This window comes from Staurois parvus, unplaced genomic scaffold (assembly GCF_062004578.1).
Source record: "Staurois parvus isolate SC_StPar_1 unplaced genomic scaffold, SC_StPar_1.0 ptg000011l, whole genome shotgun sequence".
Classification (NCBI taxonomy): Eukaryota; Metazoa; Chordata; class Amphibia; order Anura; family Ranidae; genus Staurois; species Staurois parvus.
The window spans coordinates 19,712,775-19,729,161 of NW_028317807.1; the positions used below are offsets into that span (position 1 = coordinate 19,712,775).

At 40.4% G+C, this 16,387-nt stretch overlaps 1 protein-coding gene across 1 annotated transcript in view; it reads left to right on the top strand.

Moving 5' to 3' along the window:
* The window catches only part of PIKFYVE (phosphoinositide kinase, FYVE-type zinc finger containing), a 249,768-nt gene that overhangs the window by 85,996 nt on the left and 147,385 nt on the right, over positions 1-16,387 (top strand). The window contains exons 20-25 of the mRNA XM_089671594.1: positions 1,850-3,015; positions 10,439-10,539; positions 10,650-10,721; positions 12,638-12,809; positions 13,913-14,091; positions 16,170-16,283. Of these exons, the coding sequence (XP_089527720.1) occupies positions 1,850-3,015; positions 10,439-10,539; positions 10,650-10,721; positions 12,638-12,809; positions 13,913-14,091; positions 16,170-16,283 (1,804 nt within the window). The remainder of the gene's footprint in view (positions 1-1,849; positions 3,016-10,438; positions 10,540-10,649; positions 10,722-12,637; positions 12,810-13,912; positions 14,092-16,169; positions 16,284-16,387) is intronic.

Here is a 16,387-nt window from a genome sequence, read left to right on the forward strand (position 1 = left end):
TTGTACATTCATTATTTTCTTTCTTCACGGGTAAAGGATTTTTCCCATGCAAAACTCACTTTTCTTAGGGAGATTCACCACATTTTTAACTATGCGGTCACGCAACCTAGGGGCTTCTCCTATATACAAAGTTTGGTTGCGTTGGTAAATATTTCAATAAATGTTTATCCACCATAAGAATTGGCCAATACTTCATAAAAATTTTCACCACCCTTTTATGTTGTAAGCCAAAGTCCAAAATAATAGAGCAGTCAGTTACCTGTTCCATTTTTTTTTAGAAACACCTTTGATCAAATTATCCCTACCCATTTCTTCTACCTAATGTATTTTATCATAAACGATTCATCATAGCTTTTTTCAATAAATCTCTGACCAATCATTTTCCTGATCGTCCTTTCTAGTGCAATTTCGTCTCCGTCTAAACGTTTTCTGAGTACATGGGAGGGTACTGAATTCTTTGAGGCCCCATTTGGCAGCTTCCACCGCATCATGATGGCTGATAATCGTATATAATTTACATCTGCTGTTTTTATTTTAAGAATATTGTTATATAATAAATTTAGGTTTGTTTGTGAATTATGATACGTTTTTGTTCCATGTGAAATGTGATATCCCAGAGATGTTGCAGGCTTTATGGAACGGAGCAGGAGCGGTAGTCATGGATACATATAAGGGTGTGAACGTCACTGGGCGGGCATTTCCCTGACAAAGCCGTGTGGTTGGTGGCGTAACGCGTGGGGGCAGAGCCTAGTGATGTCATTGCTGGCTTTTTACAGAGTGGGAGCCTTGAACTGCAAATTGCTATATTACTGCTTCTATCATGTGATGACACTCTGGAATTATTTGATGTTGAATTAAAACCGTATTACACTATGGGAGATGTCCTCTGTTCTTTCTATATATGGAGTTAAGCTGAGAGGAGTTCCGTTTTATACTGTCATTGAAAGGGTGCCTGTCATCAGCTCTCTGCTGCCATCTAGAGCATCACTTTGGAATTACCAAGCTTGGTTGACCTGTATTAATTTATGGGTTCATGGTAGGAGGAGAGCGGCCATTCATATATATATTTTTAGGTGGTGGAGCACTGTGTTTTTCAAATAGACTATTTATCCGGAGCACATCGTAGTGATTCTTCACCATTCAAGCACTTTATATGTATATTTATATTTCATATTTTGATTGAACTATTATGTTTGAATCTGTTTATGGACTATTATGCCTAATGAGTTGGCGCAACACTATTTATGTTTTATGTTTTAAGTTTGGGATCACCTTTTAAGTGTTATTGCAGCGGCTCTATTTTATTAGCTTATTCACTAGTTTGATAGCACACATTGTTTATTTAGTTGGAAAAAGGAACCCTTCCAATCTGAGAGACCTAGAGCAGTTGGTGAAAGAGTGGTCCAAAATTCCATTAGAGCTGTAAGAAACTCATTGATTGTTACAGGAAGCGATTGATTTGTTATTTATTCCAAATATTCAATTGAGGGTGCCAATAATTTTGTCCTATCCATTTTCAGGGTTTTGCATGGTATGTGTCAGATTTGGCTTTTTGTTTCTCCACTTTTTTGTGTCCTACCAATACAAACAAAAGAAATAAACATTGAGAATGCCTAAACATTTGTAATTGCTAAATTTTTCTGGGCAAAGTAGTGCATTATCTGACAGAAATGCAGGGGTTCCAGTATTTTTGGCCATGACTGTATTGCAGTAGAATGAACTCAAAATAGCACTCTGCTGAAAAATAATCCCAGTTTTATGACTAATCCTGAAAAATAATTTTATCGCTAATAAAACATTATTGAAATAGAGTATGTTTTACATAACATTTTTATGTGCTTGTTTGCAGATGAATCCAAAACCCTGATGTTTTTTGAAGGATGTTCACAACATCTTGGCTGCACAATTAAACTACGTGGAGCCTCAGAATATGAGCTGGCACGTGTCAAGGATATAATAGTCTTTATGGTTTACGCGGCATACCATTCCCAGTTGGAGATTTCCTTCCTTATGGATGAGTTTGCTATGCCACCAACACTTCCTAAAAGCAGCTCTTTCCGATCCCTCATTGAAGGTCATGAAGGAGATGGAAGTCAGAAAGATCTGTTTAATGGGGAGGAATGCAGTGGTATTAATTGGGAATCTGATCGGTTCTCAGAGCGATTACATGTAATATCAGAGTCCCAGTCTGCTGATGATGCTGAATTGCTAGAACAATCATATTTTGAGGAGACTGGAGAACTGGAGAGCAAGAGTTTTGAAACGTCTTCCATGATCCATCAAAACACATCCAGAATGATGTCCTCTTCATCACTTTTGTCTTCTGTGTCAATTGAGCCTGAGCTCTTCACTCAGATGTGTCACATGCCTGGTATTTCAAATGATGACGATTTTGAACTTCATGATGAGGGACTAGAGGAGCCCAAAAATCAACATCAGGCTTTCAGAGATCCTTTACAAGATGATTCTGGAATGTATGTAACAGAGGAGGTTGCTTCCACAGATGACAGACTTAAGGCACACTCTATAGCTTTTAAACAGGAACTGAAAGATGTTATTCTTTGTATTTCTCCCATTATTTCATTTAAGGAACCATTTTTGTTAACAGAGAAGGGAATGCGTTGTCCTACAAGAGATTATTTTCCAGAGCAGGTTTACATATCCCCATTACTTAATAAGGAAATGAAAGAATTGGAGAGTAGAAGGAAAAAGCAGCTGTTACGTGAACTGTCAACTTTACAGGGCATGAAAAGAAATGTCCAGGGAAAAGTTATTGAAGTGCTACCATCCCATGAGCTGTTAAGCACAAGAATTTCAGAGCACTTGGGAGACAGTCAAAACCTTGCTAGAATTCTAGCAGACTATCGAGCGAGAGGAGGTAGAATCAGACAGAAGGATGTGGACCCATTTGTACAAACTACAGGGACAACCAGTGGATTAAGTAAAACTGAATTCAAGCATGATTCAGAGGAGGATAAAGTATTATATCAGAATGAATTGACCTGGAACTCAAAGGTATATATTTTTTTTCTCCCATCCCCCCTCCCCCCCGGAGTTGCCTTTTCTTCAAGTCGCTGTTAAGCTTGTAAAATGGATACATGTGCACATGTTCTATCCTTTTCAGCTTGCCTAACTGGTGTAGGAAGTATTAGGCCATTTTCGCACTGCCATGCTGTGGTTCTCGTGTGGTTAACCCACAGACTCCCATAGATTTCTATTAGAGTTGGGCATTTTTGGCATGTTTTCCTGAAAGCGCACAAAAGATGCAGAATGCAGGAGTTTCAGACAATGCACAAAAAATGCATGACCTAATAGAGAGTCTATGGGAAACCACAGGTTAAAACCCAAAAAACACAGGCACACACACTCTGCGGCCAAACTGCAGCATGGCATTGTGAAGTCGGTCTTGTATATAAGGTTTGTGATATTTGTCCAATGCTTAAAAGTATTATTTTATTGGTGTTTTTACTGAGGTATGCAGAAACCAGCAAATACTTGTAATAATTTCTACTATAATACATGATTCAGATTTTAACTGCTTTCTGCCCGGACTGTTGAAAATGATGGCCAAACAGGAGTTTTCTGGTTTCGGGAGGATGTCCTCGCATGGCAGCACAATCTGTCATTCACTTTGTCCATGGGACACAACGGATGACAGATAATTGTACCAGGCTGGGCTCAGTACCATGTGATTGCTGTGACCAATCACTATCACATGATATTTGTACACAATGAATAGCTTTCATTCATAGCCATGAATTGTGTACTATTGTGGTGATCTGTGATTTCACAGTGATCACATGGTACAGCTAGGGCCATTCACAGCTCACAATAGTACATACTGGCTATAAATAGATGCCATCCTGATCACCCCCCCCCCACCTCCTATTCCAGTATAGATACTGGAATTTATGCAGCTTTTACTTTCTGACTGCCTGTCACATTTCTTGAGATGCTAAAATGACAGAGCAGTACAAACACCCCCCAAATGACCCCTTTTCGGAAAGTAGATACCCTAAGCTATTTGCAGAAAGGCATATTGAGTGTATGAAAGGTCCCTAACCCTCAAGGTGTGTACAATCTAAGGTCCCTAACTTTCATACATACACTTACTAGGGCCAATTTAGACAGGATCCAATTAACCTACCAGCATGTCTTTAGAGTGTGGAAGGAAACCGGAATACCCGGGGGAAACCCACGCAGCCACAGGGAAAACATGCAAACTCCAGGCAGGTGGTGCTGTGGCTGGCATTCGAACCAACAACCCTAGTATATGTGGAATTGCACCCCAAAATTTATTCTGCTACTTTTCTTGAGTATGGGATTAACACATGTGCAAGACATTTAGGGAGCCTAGTCACATACAGGAGACTGAAATCCGATGACTCCTTTCAAAAGCCTAAAGATGCGTGATTTCCTCATTTCACTTCCTCACTTTTCTTCACAGTTTCAGAGGCTCTGAAATGCCAGGATAGCACAGCCCCCCCCCCCCACTCAAAATGACCCCTTTTTTGGAAAGTAGACACCCCAGGGATTTTAATAAGCACGGTGAGTATTTTTCAAATCTCATTTTTTGTCACAAGGTTTTGAAAATTTAAAAAAACAATCCTTTTTTTTTTTTTTCCAAACACTTGTGGCAACAAATGAGATCTGCAAAATACTCACCATTCCTCTTAGCAAATACCCTGGAGTGTCTACTTTCCAAAAAGGGGTCATATATGGGGGGGGGGGGGGGTTGTACTATTCTGCCATTTCAAGGGCCTCGGAAACTGTGATAGTTAGTCAGGAAGAGTAATGAGGAAATAAAGCCCTTTAAAAGCTGAAGGGTGCTTATTGGATTTTGGGGTCCTGTACGCAGCTAGACTGCTGTAAAGTCTGTCACATGTATTATCCCCTTACTCAGGAGAAGTAGCAGAATGTATTTCGGGGTGTAATGTCACATATACCCATGATGTGTGAGCAAATATATCATGCAAGTGACTTTTTTTTTTTCCCCAAAAAACATGTGGAAAAAGAAAATTCCTCTATTGATTCAACATGTCTCTCAGCAAATAGTTTTGGGTGTCGTCTTCCCAAAAAAAAAGCTCATTTTGGAAGGGGGGGGGGGGTTTATCCTGGCTTTTTATGCCCAGCATTAGAACCTTATGCCATATATCACCCACTCTTCTAACCACTTGAAGACCAAGCCTTTTCTGACACTTTGTTCACATGAAAAAAAATCTGTATTTTCTTTATGGAACGTTACTTTAAACCCCCAAACATTATATATTTTTTAAAGCAGAGGCCCTAGAGAATAAATTGGTGGGTGTTGCAATTTGTCACACAGTACTTGTGCAGCTATTTGTTTTTTTTTTTACTCTCCCCCCTCCCCCCAAATACATTGGATGTGTGGACCGATATGACTACAACTCAGTCTTTTTAGTAATGCCCATATTGAGGGTTAGGCCCAAAAAGCTTTCAATGCGAAACCATAATAGGTTTCCATGCAAATGGTCTGGCAAGGTTTGAATTTGGGTTGGAGGTGATATATTGCTGTACGTGTAAATTTCTTAAGTCCACAATCAAATTATACAAATCATCTATGAAAAACCGCTCCAAAAAATCAAGCGGAGTAGTGAGATTTGCTGTTTTCAGCTGAATTTCGGGTTGGGCTGTGCAAGTGCTGCAGAATTTGTGGGCTGCCAATCGGGTTTTGCAAGCACATCCGAAGGACACTATGAGCTCTATGGGCCTGTGTTTGAATTCTTATCAGCTTGTACTGCACTTATGGGACTCGCCACGTTACGAAGTGATACTGCAGTGCTGGTATGTAAAAGACCAGGATGTACTAGGCTGCTGGTACTCGCCAGTGGACCTAAAGGTAGTTTGGCACTAGTACTGGCACTCTGCTGCATACGAGAATCATCATGTAACACCTCAGTAACCTGGGAATGGGGTCGGGTACGCCAGACTTTGGCAGGTACCTCTACTCCATCGACTGCGCTATCGGTCAGGGTAAATTTTATAGGTACCTAGTGCTGAAAGCTGATTTTTCTCCCTCTCCTTTCCAGTGGCTTTCAACTGCTGGCGAGGAAAAAAACCGGCATTATTCTGTTCTTTTCCCTGCCACGCCGTTCCCTGTCCTGCCCTCATTTGATTTTCCTTCTGAGTGTACCTGGGACCCCTTCCCACAGCTCTTCCAACTTCCCTCTGCCACTGCATGCTGCAGGTACACACAGGGATGTTCAGGATGGAGAGAATCGAAAGGGTCTGGTAAATGTAATTTACCAACCCTTTCCTTTTCTAAATGGATACAGTAAGTGATCGGTACTGATTTCTCCTGTGTCCATTCATAACTTAAGCATAGTTACATAGTTGGTAAGGTTGAATAAAGACACCAGTCTATCCAGTTCAACCTGTGTGGGGTGGGTGGGGGTGTGTTCATGTTAAAAACTTTGCCCATATCCCTGTATATTGTGTTCATCAAGATACCTGTCCAAAGAGTTTTTTTTTTTTTTTTTTAAACTTCCAATGCTTCTTGCTGACACTACCAGTTGTGGAAGTGAGTTCCACATCTTTACCGCCCTGACAGTGAAAAACCCCTTACGCAGTTTAAGGTTAAACTGCTTCTCTTCCAATCTCATTGATTGGCCCCAGGTCTTATTACACTCCCTGAGACTGAATAGTTTTTCTCTATACTAGAATCGACATTAAGATACTTGTATATCGCTATCATATCCCCTCTCAAGCGTCTCTTGTCCAGGGAGCAGGGGCAGACTGACCATTTGGAAACTCGGGCACTGCCCAAGGGCCCGGGGTCAGTAGAGGGCCCCATGAGATGCCCCTTGTATCTTTTTCATAGACTTTTTTGAGTTTGGGCAAGGACACAGGGGCCCCATGATCCCCTATTGCCCAGGGGCCCCATGATTTGTCAGTCCGCCCCTGCCAGGGAGAATAAGTTTAATGTTTGTAATCGTTCCTCATAATTGAGGTCCTACAGTCCCCTTTATTTTGTTGCCGCTCTCTGGACTCTCTCAAGTTCCCGCACCTCCCTCCTGATGATTGGTGACCACAACTGGACAGCTTAATCCAGATGCATCCGAACCAGAGTTTTTTGTAAAGTGGCAGGATTATAGTTTTATCTCTTGATTAAATTCCTTCTTAATGCACGCTATTATTTTATTAGTTTTGCTTGCTGCAGCTTGGCATTGCATGCAATTGCTGAGCCTGTCATCTACTAGGACCCCCATAGTTAACTGTGTTTATTGTGCTTCCGTTTATTAATGAACAGCAGCCTCTGTCTCCTGTTCATTCATCTTCAGTGCATCTAGGGCTGCAGAGCAAGGAACTGCAGAATCTGTGTCCTCAATTCCTATCTGTCTCAAAGGTGAGTTGGTCTATTTAGATCCCTGATATTTCACCCAAGCCCCCCAACAGTGTTGCAAAAAACCCCCCAAATAATTAAAAAAATATAATTTGAGAAAAAAGTTGTAAAAAACTCATTCACATGGGTTCTCTAGTCCAAACAGTGTGAATGTATGGTTTGTTTCTCAATGAGATGCAGCAGCTGTATCAACACAGCTGCAGGTCCTAATTTGATGTGTGGGTGAGTGGGCCAAAATACACACGGTCAGTGTTTGGGGCTAGACACCTGCATCCACACACCTGTCAAATTAGGACCTGTTGCTATGTTCATACAGCTGCTGTGTCCCCATAGCATAACATAGGTACTCCTCACATTTATAAAAAAATAATTAAAAATATTCACATTGTACAGGTCACAGCACTCATTTAACTCAATACAGTTTTTTATGTTTTAGATTTGGCAGGAATTTTTAAGTTATGTTTGTGTCCTCTAATGCCTTTAGTGTATTTTTAGTAAAACATATTTTGATATTTTCGGTGGGGGGGCCCCGTCAGGCTGTACAGGGCCCTGTGAATCTTAACCGCTGGCATCACTCTCCAGACTGCTAGAAAGGTCCCAGGCAAATTGCACTTGGTGTCACTGCAGCTGGGACAGGAGCCAGCGCTACAGAGGAAGCATCGGCTTATGCAGCTCCTGCTCCCTCCACAGCTGTCTGCTTCCAGCTTCATGCACCCTGTTGCTCTGGGATGGCGGATTGGCAACCCATTGATCGGGATCTGGGCTTGTCAACCCACCATCCCAGAGCATGGGCATGTACTCCCTGCTTTGAGATCACAGGCCACATCAGAGGGCTCCACGGGCAATGGGTTGAGCACCCTTGGTGTAAGAATTTTTGTATACTGATTAACTGTGTATTGTAAATAACTGTAATTTTTCTGTTTTTGTAAAATGCTGTTTTTTCGAATTCTTCAATTTTTTTTTTTTTTTTTGCATTTCCATATTTATCTGCCGCAGATTTTTTTTTTTTTTTTTTTCAGCCACTCCCTGTCTTTTTGTACTTGCTCTAGTGTCAGCTGCACATCATTGCTCAGGATGTGCCTCATGATGATGGAGGTGCATGCTTACACAATGTGTCAGTGCAGCCTCTTGAAGTTTCTTTCAGGTGTGATAGTGACAGGGGGAGGACACGGAGTTAAGAAGACCTTGTCATTCAGGGCAGCCAGTCAACAAAAATAAACCTTATTTATTCTGAAATCTGACTATTAATCAGCTTTGTACTATTTCCTTTTGAATTTTCTTATAAAATAAGCATATTCATTTAAATAAGTCGCACAGATCAAATACTAAATATAAAATATAAAGTGCAGCGCTATAATTGTGACATAAATTATGAGAAAGGGATGTGGATAAAAATAAAGTAAAAAATGAATCAAAATATAAAAGAAAATAGGTCCCAATGTAGAAAAGTCCCAGTAAAGGTGACTTCAGGCAGCCGTACACACTGACCACAGGTGCATGCAATATGGCAGAGATGGAGTTCAGGACGTAGTCATCATGGAAACAAGGGGGGTAGATGCAATCCCTGGATCAGTGAAGATCCTCAGACCAAAGCAGCACAGGATCCACTAGACAGCAAGGAAGAAATCACAGCTCCACCTGAGAAATCCACCACTCCTCCACTGCACATCAACGATATCTAGGAGGAGATACTCCCCACAAGGAATCAAGAGAAAATGCCCATGGTGAAGTACAGTAAAAATGGTTTAATGGTATAAAACAGGATGCATCCAATAAAATGGCAACAAATTGGCACACAGCTAGCAAAACATGAAGGCTAGCAACAAAGCAAACAGGACTAACCGTCCTGTCAGATGTAATGGCCGCCGGAGCTCCACAATGCTCCGACGGCGTGGCGTCAAGGCGTGCGCAGGTTCCTCCTTATGCGTTACGTGCCGAGCACATCCTCAGAGAAAAGAACCGGTGTCACCGGTTCTTTTCTCTGAGGATGTGCTCAACACGTAAGGAGGAACCTGCGCACGCCTTGACGCCACGCCGTCGGAGCATTGTGGAGCTCCGGCGGCCATTACATCTGACAGGACGGTTAGTCCTGTTTGCTTTGTTGCTAGCCTTCATGTTTTGCTAGCTGTGTGCCAATTTGTTGCCATTTTATTGGATGCATCCTGTTTTATACCATTAAACCATTTTTACTGTACTTCACCATGGGCATTTTCTCTTGATTCCTTGTGGGGAGTATCTCCTCCTAGATATCGTTGATGTGCAGTGGAGGAGTGGTGGATTTCTCAGGTGGAGCTGTGATTTCTTCCTTGCTGTCTAGTGGATCCTGTGCTGCTTTGGTCTGAGGATCTTCACTGATCCAGGGATTGCATCTACCCCCCTTGTTTCCATGATGACTACGTCCTGAACTCCATCTCTGCCATATTGCATGCACCTGTGGTCAGTGTGTACGGCCGCCTGAAGTCACCTTTACTGGGACTTTTCTACATTGGGACCTATTTTCTTTTATATTTTGATTCATTTTTTTACTTTATTTTTATCCATATCCCTTTCTCAATTTATGTCACAATTATAGCGCTGCACTTTATATTTTATATTCATGTGGGGATTTTTGGTTGTCCTGTGTGTTTCAGCTGCTTGTCCATTCTAAAGCGCTCACTTTTTTGTTCTTTGTTTCATACAGATCAAATACTGTTTGATGTGAACAAGGGGCATTGTTGCAGCTTTTAACCATATTCATGTTAAATTCAGTGTCAAAACCCTCTTACCTTATTTTTCTGCTTGGGAATGTATGTTTAAATATTAATGCAAGTTTAGGAATGGAGCAGTTTGCTTGGTGCTGAAATGCATTTTGTTATATAGTCTCAGATCCTGCTTTTATTAGCGCAGTAATAAGCACCCTCCCACCCGAAGACACCTTATCACTACATTTGAACCATACTTTGAAGACAGGATTTCTAAATGGCAGCTTTCTATGCACGAGACTGAACAAAACTTTATGGTTCAGAATAACTAACATTGCATAGTATAGGATTCAGTGAATCCATTTTAATGTAGTGCTTTGTGGCTTGTCCTCAGATTGATTGCCTTAGCACATTAAACCACCAAAGGCTATGTGTCCTGTTCAGCAGTTCTTCGGCTCAGTCTAACAATGCACCAAGTGCCTGCGTCAGTCCATGGTAAGTAGTTGCCTTAACTGCTCTTTGTCTTAATTTCTTTTGTTGACTGGTAGCTGCTAGTCGGCCACATTTTTTAACTGAATGGCTGTACTACTTTTTAATTTCTACAGGATTGTCACAATGGAGTTTTATGGTAAAAATGACTTGACTCTGGGTGTGTTCCTGGAGAGATACTGCTTTAGGTGAGTTGTCTTATTTAATTCATGAAAGGAACGACTGATCATTTAACAGCGGAGCATGTTTTGATAAATGTTTTTCATATGTTTTTAAATGTTTGGCTTGCTAGATCTAGCTCCTTAATGTTTTATATAAATGTGTTTATAAAATGAAGATGAAATATCTTTAGAAACTGACCTGTCAACCACATATATTGGTTATTTATTCCCAAAAAAGAAAAGTCTTGTGCTGGTTATAGAGGGAAATATCTTGTAGATATTTTTAGAATCTCTCCTTCCTCTTCTGTGCTTTTGGTACCACCACAGTTTTGTTTTTTTTTTGCATGCTTTTTTGATGCAAGTCTGCAGTGACGACTCAATAGTCACTCCACATTTCCTATAACCTCCTCATATAGGACATTCTACTCTATATGTTTCTACCATAAGAGGTCTGCTTTCACCTAGTGACTAATTAGTGTGTTTTTAGAAATTACACAGCCATGTAGGCTGGTGTGTTCCTCCATGTTATAAATTGACATAGGTTTGTATTTCACAATTGCATTGCACTGCAGTAAAAGTACAAATGCATCTATGCAGTGGGGCTGCAATCCCATTGTATAGGATTAACTACTTGTTTAGTCTAGGAGACTGAAAAGCACTTTTACATGTCTGCAACCTCACTCACCTGGCAAATGGCGTTCCCCCATGCTCTGGCAGTGGACTGTTTCTTTGCATCTTCACATCCAGGACTATAGACCCTGCAGCAGTCTTGATGACGTCCGAGAACCTTAAACCACTGGAGTGCAAGGGAGAAGACTCTAGTCTTATTCTGAATAAGGTGTAAAATCAGTTTAAAGCAAGCTTTTTCACTTCTGTAGCTATAGGCAAGTAAGGAAACTTTACGAAGTTTTTTTCTTACCACTTTTCCCCACCCCTCTAAGCAGGTGTAGCCCACCCTGCTTTCCAAAATGCTGTACTTCTCTAGACTTCCCTAGGAGCAGATCTGTGTACAGCCCCGTAGAAGTCTTTGTGGCCAAACGGCGCATTAGTGGACATCGTATCATGAAGTTGATGGAGGATTGTAAACAATGCTGCTGGTATCAGCTTGAGATTTAAATAAATATAGCAATTGTGGAAGGGAGAGGTGGACTCTACCTACCTAAGGGAGCGATGGCAAAAGGGTTTTCAACCGAGGCATTGAAATCTTGGCTCTTTTAAAAATACTTCACTATTGTTTATTAGGCAATCAGTCTTTTAGGTTTCATGCGGAAGGACACTCGGGTTGTACAGTATCGCTCTCATGGGACTTCCAGCTGCCATACAGATGCTCATTTAGATGAATTAGAAGATGTGTCTGGAAGCAGTCATACACCAGAGCTTACATTAAGCACTCACATGCACACAAATGTATGCTCCGAAAGCAGTGTACTTTTTTGAGCATATGTTCATGAAAGTGTTTTATGCATCCTTGCCGCATAACCACGTATAGCCACATCTTCCAATTCATTTCAATGGGAGCCTGTACACAGCAACTGCGAGTCCTGGGAGAGTGATTACTTGTGGCTCTGCATGATGTATGAACGTGCACATGAAGACAATGTCAATAGAAGATTAAGTGTTTAGAAATGGGCTGAAATTACTTCATATTCTTCTGATTGTTTTGGGTATTTTGGGAATTAATTACTATTTAGTAAAAATACCTAGAGATGTTGAGCATGAATTGTTCTAAAGCTCTTTTACTGCTGGTTAGGAATATGGAAGTGTTTTACTGGCATTTGAGCACGGTTGCACTTTAAATTTAAATTTTGTAATAGCTGGTTGGCTGCTGTAAATTCTTTTGGTGAAATATCCTATACACAGGTTTTTTGTTAAGTCGTTTTTGTCAAGCTTATGATCAAATGAAGTCTAATTTTTTTTTCTTACCGTGACAATCCTTTTTGCAGGCCATCCTATCAGTGTCCCAGCGTGTTCTGTGATACCCCCATGGTGCACCACATAAGGCGCTTTGTCCATGGAAATGGTTGTGTACAGATCCTACTTAAGGAACTGGATTCCCCTGTGCCTGGATACCAACACACAATTCTCACTTACTCATGGTGTAAGATTTGTCAACAGGTATACATTATCATCATCCAACCTGATGACTACAATAGATTTATCTCCTAAATAAAAATTGTCCATCATGATAACTCTCATAACTTTGAATGTCAACTACTTAAAGTGCTTCTTCGTGGACAGATGCATACCTTTTTTGTTTTCTGTTTTGAGATGATCGTCAGATCCATTATTTTGATGACATTGCTGATGAGTCTGTCAGGATAATGGTATTTATTTTTAGCATTTATAGAATACTGACATTACTCAGGATTTTACAGAGATTGCATCTGTCCCATTCCTTGACAGAGCTCAGTCTTAAGTACCCATATTTGCTCGTAACAGATGTTTGTTCTGCTTCCTCTTTGCATTGCTACATAATGGCAGCTCTTCACTGCTCCTTTTCACAATGCGTATCTAGGATTCTTCTGACTTTTCGCTTTAAAAAAAAGAGGAAGCACATCAAAACTTTATGCTTTTGAATATACATAAAATTTTCATTTCCTGTTTCATTACCATTTTAAAGTCTGCTAAATTACACCTACAAGCAGTTGCTGAGGAATTTGAATATTTTCACTATATTCTAAATCTTCTGGTTACCACTAGAGCCCATCCCCTACCACCATCTACTTTCCAAGCCTCGATGAATGAGATGCATTTTGCCATGCCCAAAAGCATTGGATACACATATAGAATTTATTGGATTGTTATAATATATATAAGACACTTAGCTTGGGGAGTGGCATTCTATTCTTATCCTCAATCAAGTGTTCATATGGAACTTTCAGTAAAATGAGTGACATGCCAAGTGCTTAATGCATACCTACACACCCAATTCCCTGTGAGCCAGTGGTAGTTGATTTCCATTTAGCTTTCAATACTACCAAACCACACTCTTATGTCTTTAACTCACAGGCTGTATTAGTTCTGGGCAGTGTATCTGAACACATTTAGTCTAGTGATGTGGCTCCATGAGAAATAGTTTGCAGTGTGTAGGCTGTACAATGGAAGCTACAATCACAGGCATATAAGACAGGTGCTTAGCGTAATCACATTTCACTGTACATGTGGATTTGATTTTCACACTAGTTCTGGCCTAATTCAGTCATATGCCTGTTTCTTAGGTAACACCAGTTGTGCCTTTATCCAATGAATCCTGGTCTATGTCATTTGCTAAGTATTTGGAGCTCCGATTTTACGGTAGCCAGTATACCCGCAGAGCCAATGCTGAACCTTGTGGACACTCCATACACCACAATTACCACCAATATTTCTCATATAACCAGATGGTTGCATCATTCAGGTAAGAAACCATTTCATACATCTAAAAGCATCTTTGTAACTGAACAAATCTGCACTAAGTTGTGAACTGGTTGGTTACCTGTGACTTCTCATTCATGTTTCTGAGATTGTAAGATATCACAACGAAACTGATAGTTGGTTGCCTGGTTTTTTTGGGGGTTTTTTCTGATTAGATTCTGTTCATGCTTGTGCAATTTCCTGCAGTATTGCATTATAGCTCGTCTATTATGGGGACAAATTCCCTGCCACACAGTATTTTATTTTATTTTTTTTACTTTTTGCATTGGGTGGGCTCATAGGAAATGCCACCTTTTAGTTTATCAATGTAGCCCTGTTACTGGGTTAGGTAAATTGTCTCCTCCTGGCTCACCAATGCGGTTTGCACCTGGGTAAATTAGGAGACCAAGCCTTCACATACGTGAGAGAATGGGACTTTACTGTGGTATCGCTGGTAGCAGTGGCCTTAACCTGTTGGTCCTTTTTGTAATACAAGTGTGTCCCCCCCCAAAGGTAGATTCACCTACTCACCTCCTTGATAGAGGAATATTCAGTGCTTGAATATCTGTTTAAGGTTTTATTGTAGAAGAAGGTAGAATACTCAAAAGCATGGCACTCTAGTTCTCAGACTGATAGCCCCTGGATGGAGCGGAGCTCAGACTTCCTATGCACACAGCAGACTAAAATAGCTTCAGCAGAGCTTTGTATGTATGTCTTACATCAGTTTGGTGACTGTAGCAGTCACACTAGTGGGGGGTTTTATGTATAGTCCCTTTCTTATCTAGATCTGGTGCCCCACACAGGGGCAGTTTGAGTGAAGTCAATTAGAGTCAAACATTTTTTTCTTTCAGCCCCAGATAGCAGGGGCCCTCAGGGTCTTGGTTCCAGACTAGCACCTTCTTACACTTCTGATATTGCACCTTGAAGCCTGCTCAACAGTCTGACAAATTATGTAAGATAGAAAACTCCAGAGCACAGCACTTTGCCAGTGGCTGTTTCAAAACTGCAAAGCTAAAGTGCTTACTGAAAGCAAGCCTTAGGGCTTCTGGTGTACACAAGGGGTACACCATACTAATGTGCTGATCTTGCTTTTTTCCTTCAGACTTTTACTGACCTGTCATGAGTGACATTTAAGTACAGTTCTATGTACTGTAGCAGTACTGCGATGCATTATATGCGTCACAACCCTCTGAGTTGTGAAAAAAGTACTATATGCATATGTTCCTGATATTTATCTGCAGGGCAATATTCCAACACAATAACGACCCCAAACACACCTCCAAGACTATCACTTTTGTTGCCAGCAGTTTAGACATTAATGGCTGTGTGTTGTTATTTTGAGGGGACAGCAAATTTACACTGTTATACAAGCTGTACACTCACTACTTTACATTGTAGCAAAGTGTCATTTCTTCAGTGTTGTCACATGAAAAGATAGAATATTTACAAAAATGTGAGGGGTGTACTCACTTCTGTGAGATACTGTAAGTATTAAATTGCCTTGCAACTTTTTCACTGTGATCATAGTTTGTGTCTGTGAATGTCAGCTTGCATAAATTGAAGTGTAAGCCAACCTCCACAGTCTACTTTACATATTTGCACTTTTTTGTCTGTTAAATATACTATAGCAATTGGTTAAATCTGTTGAGGCAAAAAAAAATACTTGTTAATCCTGCCAGACGTCTTGTGAGCTAACTTCCTGTGCTTGCTGTTGCATGTTATCTGTTAGCATTGTTCTCAGTTTTCTCTGTACTACTGAACATCTCCCTATGTTATGGAGATAAAGGAAGGTGTTGTGTAGTTCTGACACATTTCCTGTCCAAGGGCGACAATAATTGTTGGTCACCCTAAGTCAGGAAGTTTTCTACTGGCAGTAAATTAAAAGCGAAAACCCTGACAAATGCAGCCACCAGATCAAAGGACTGATCAGCTGCATTATGCCACCTTTTTTTGTTTTTAGGTTTAACTACACTTTTAACATATGTTGTGAATTGGACAGGGGTACAAAACAATATTACTTAGAAGAACTATACAAAATTCTGTTATCTAGATGTATTTTACCAATTTCATTTTTTTTCTTAGCTACTCTTTTATTAGATTGCTTGAAGTATGTGTGCCAATGCCTAAAATCTATATCAAACAGCATACTCCTTCAAAAGTTTCTCTTCTACAAGATTTAAAAGATTTTTCTCAAAAGTAAGTGTTTTTCTCCTTATATATTGAAAAGAGAAAGTATTTGCTGTGGAACTTCTCTTGAATGTCATAGAAGCGCAGTTTCAGTAAAACACTGAGATGCCCTA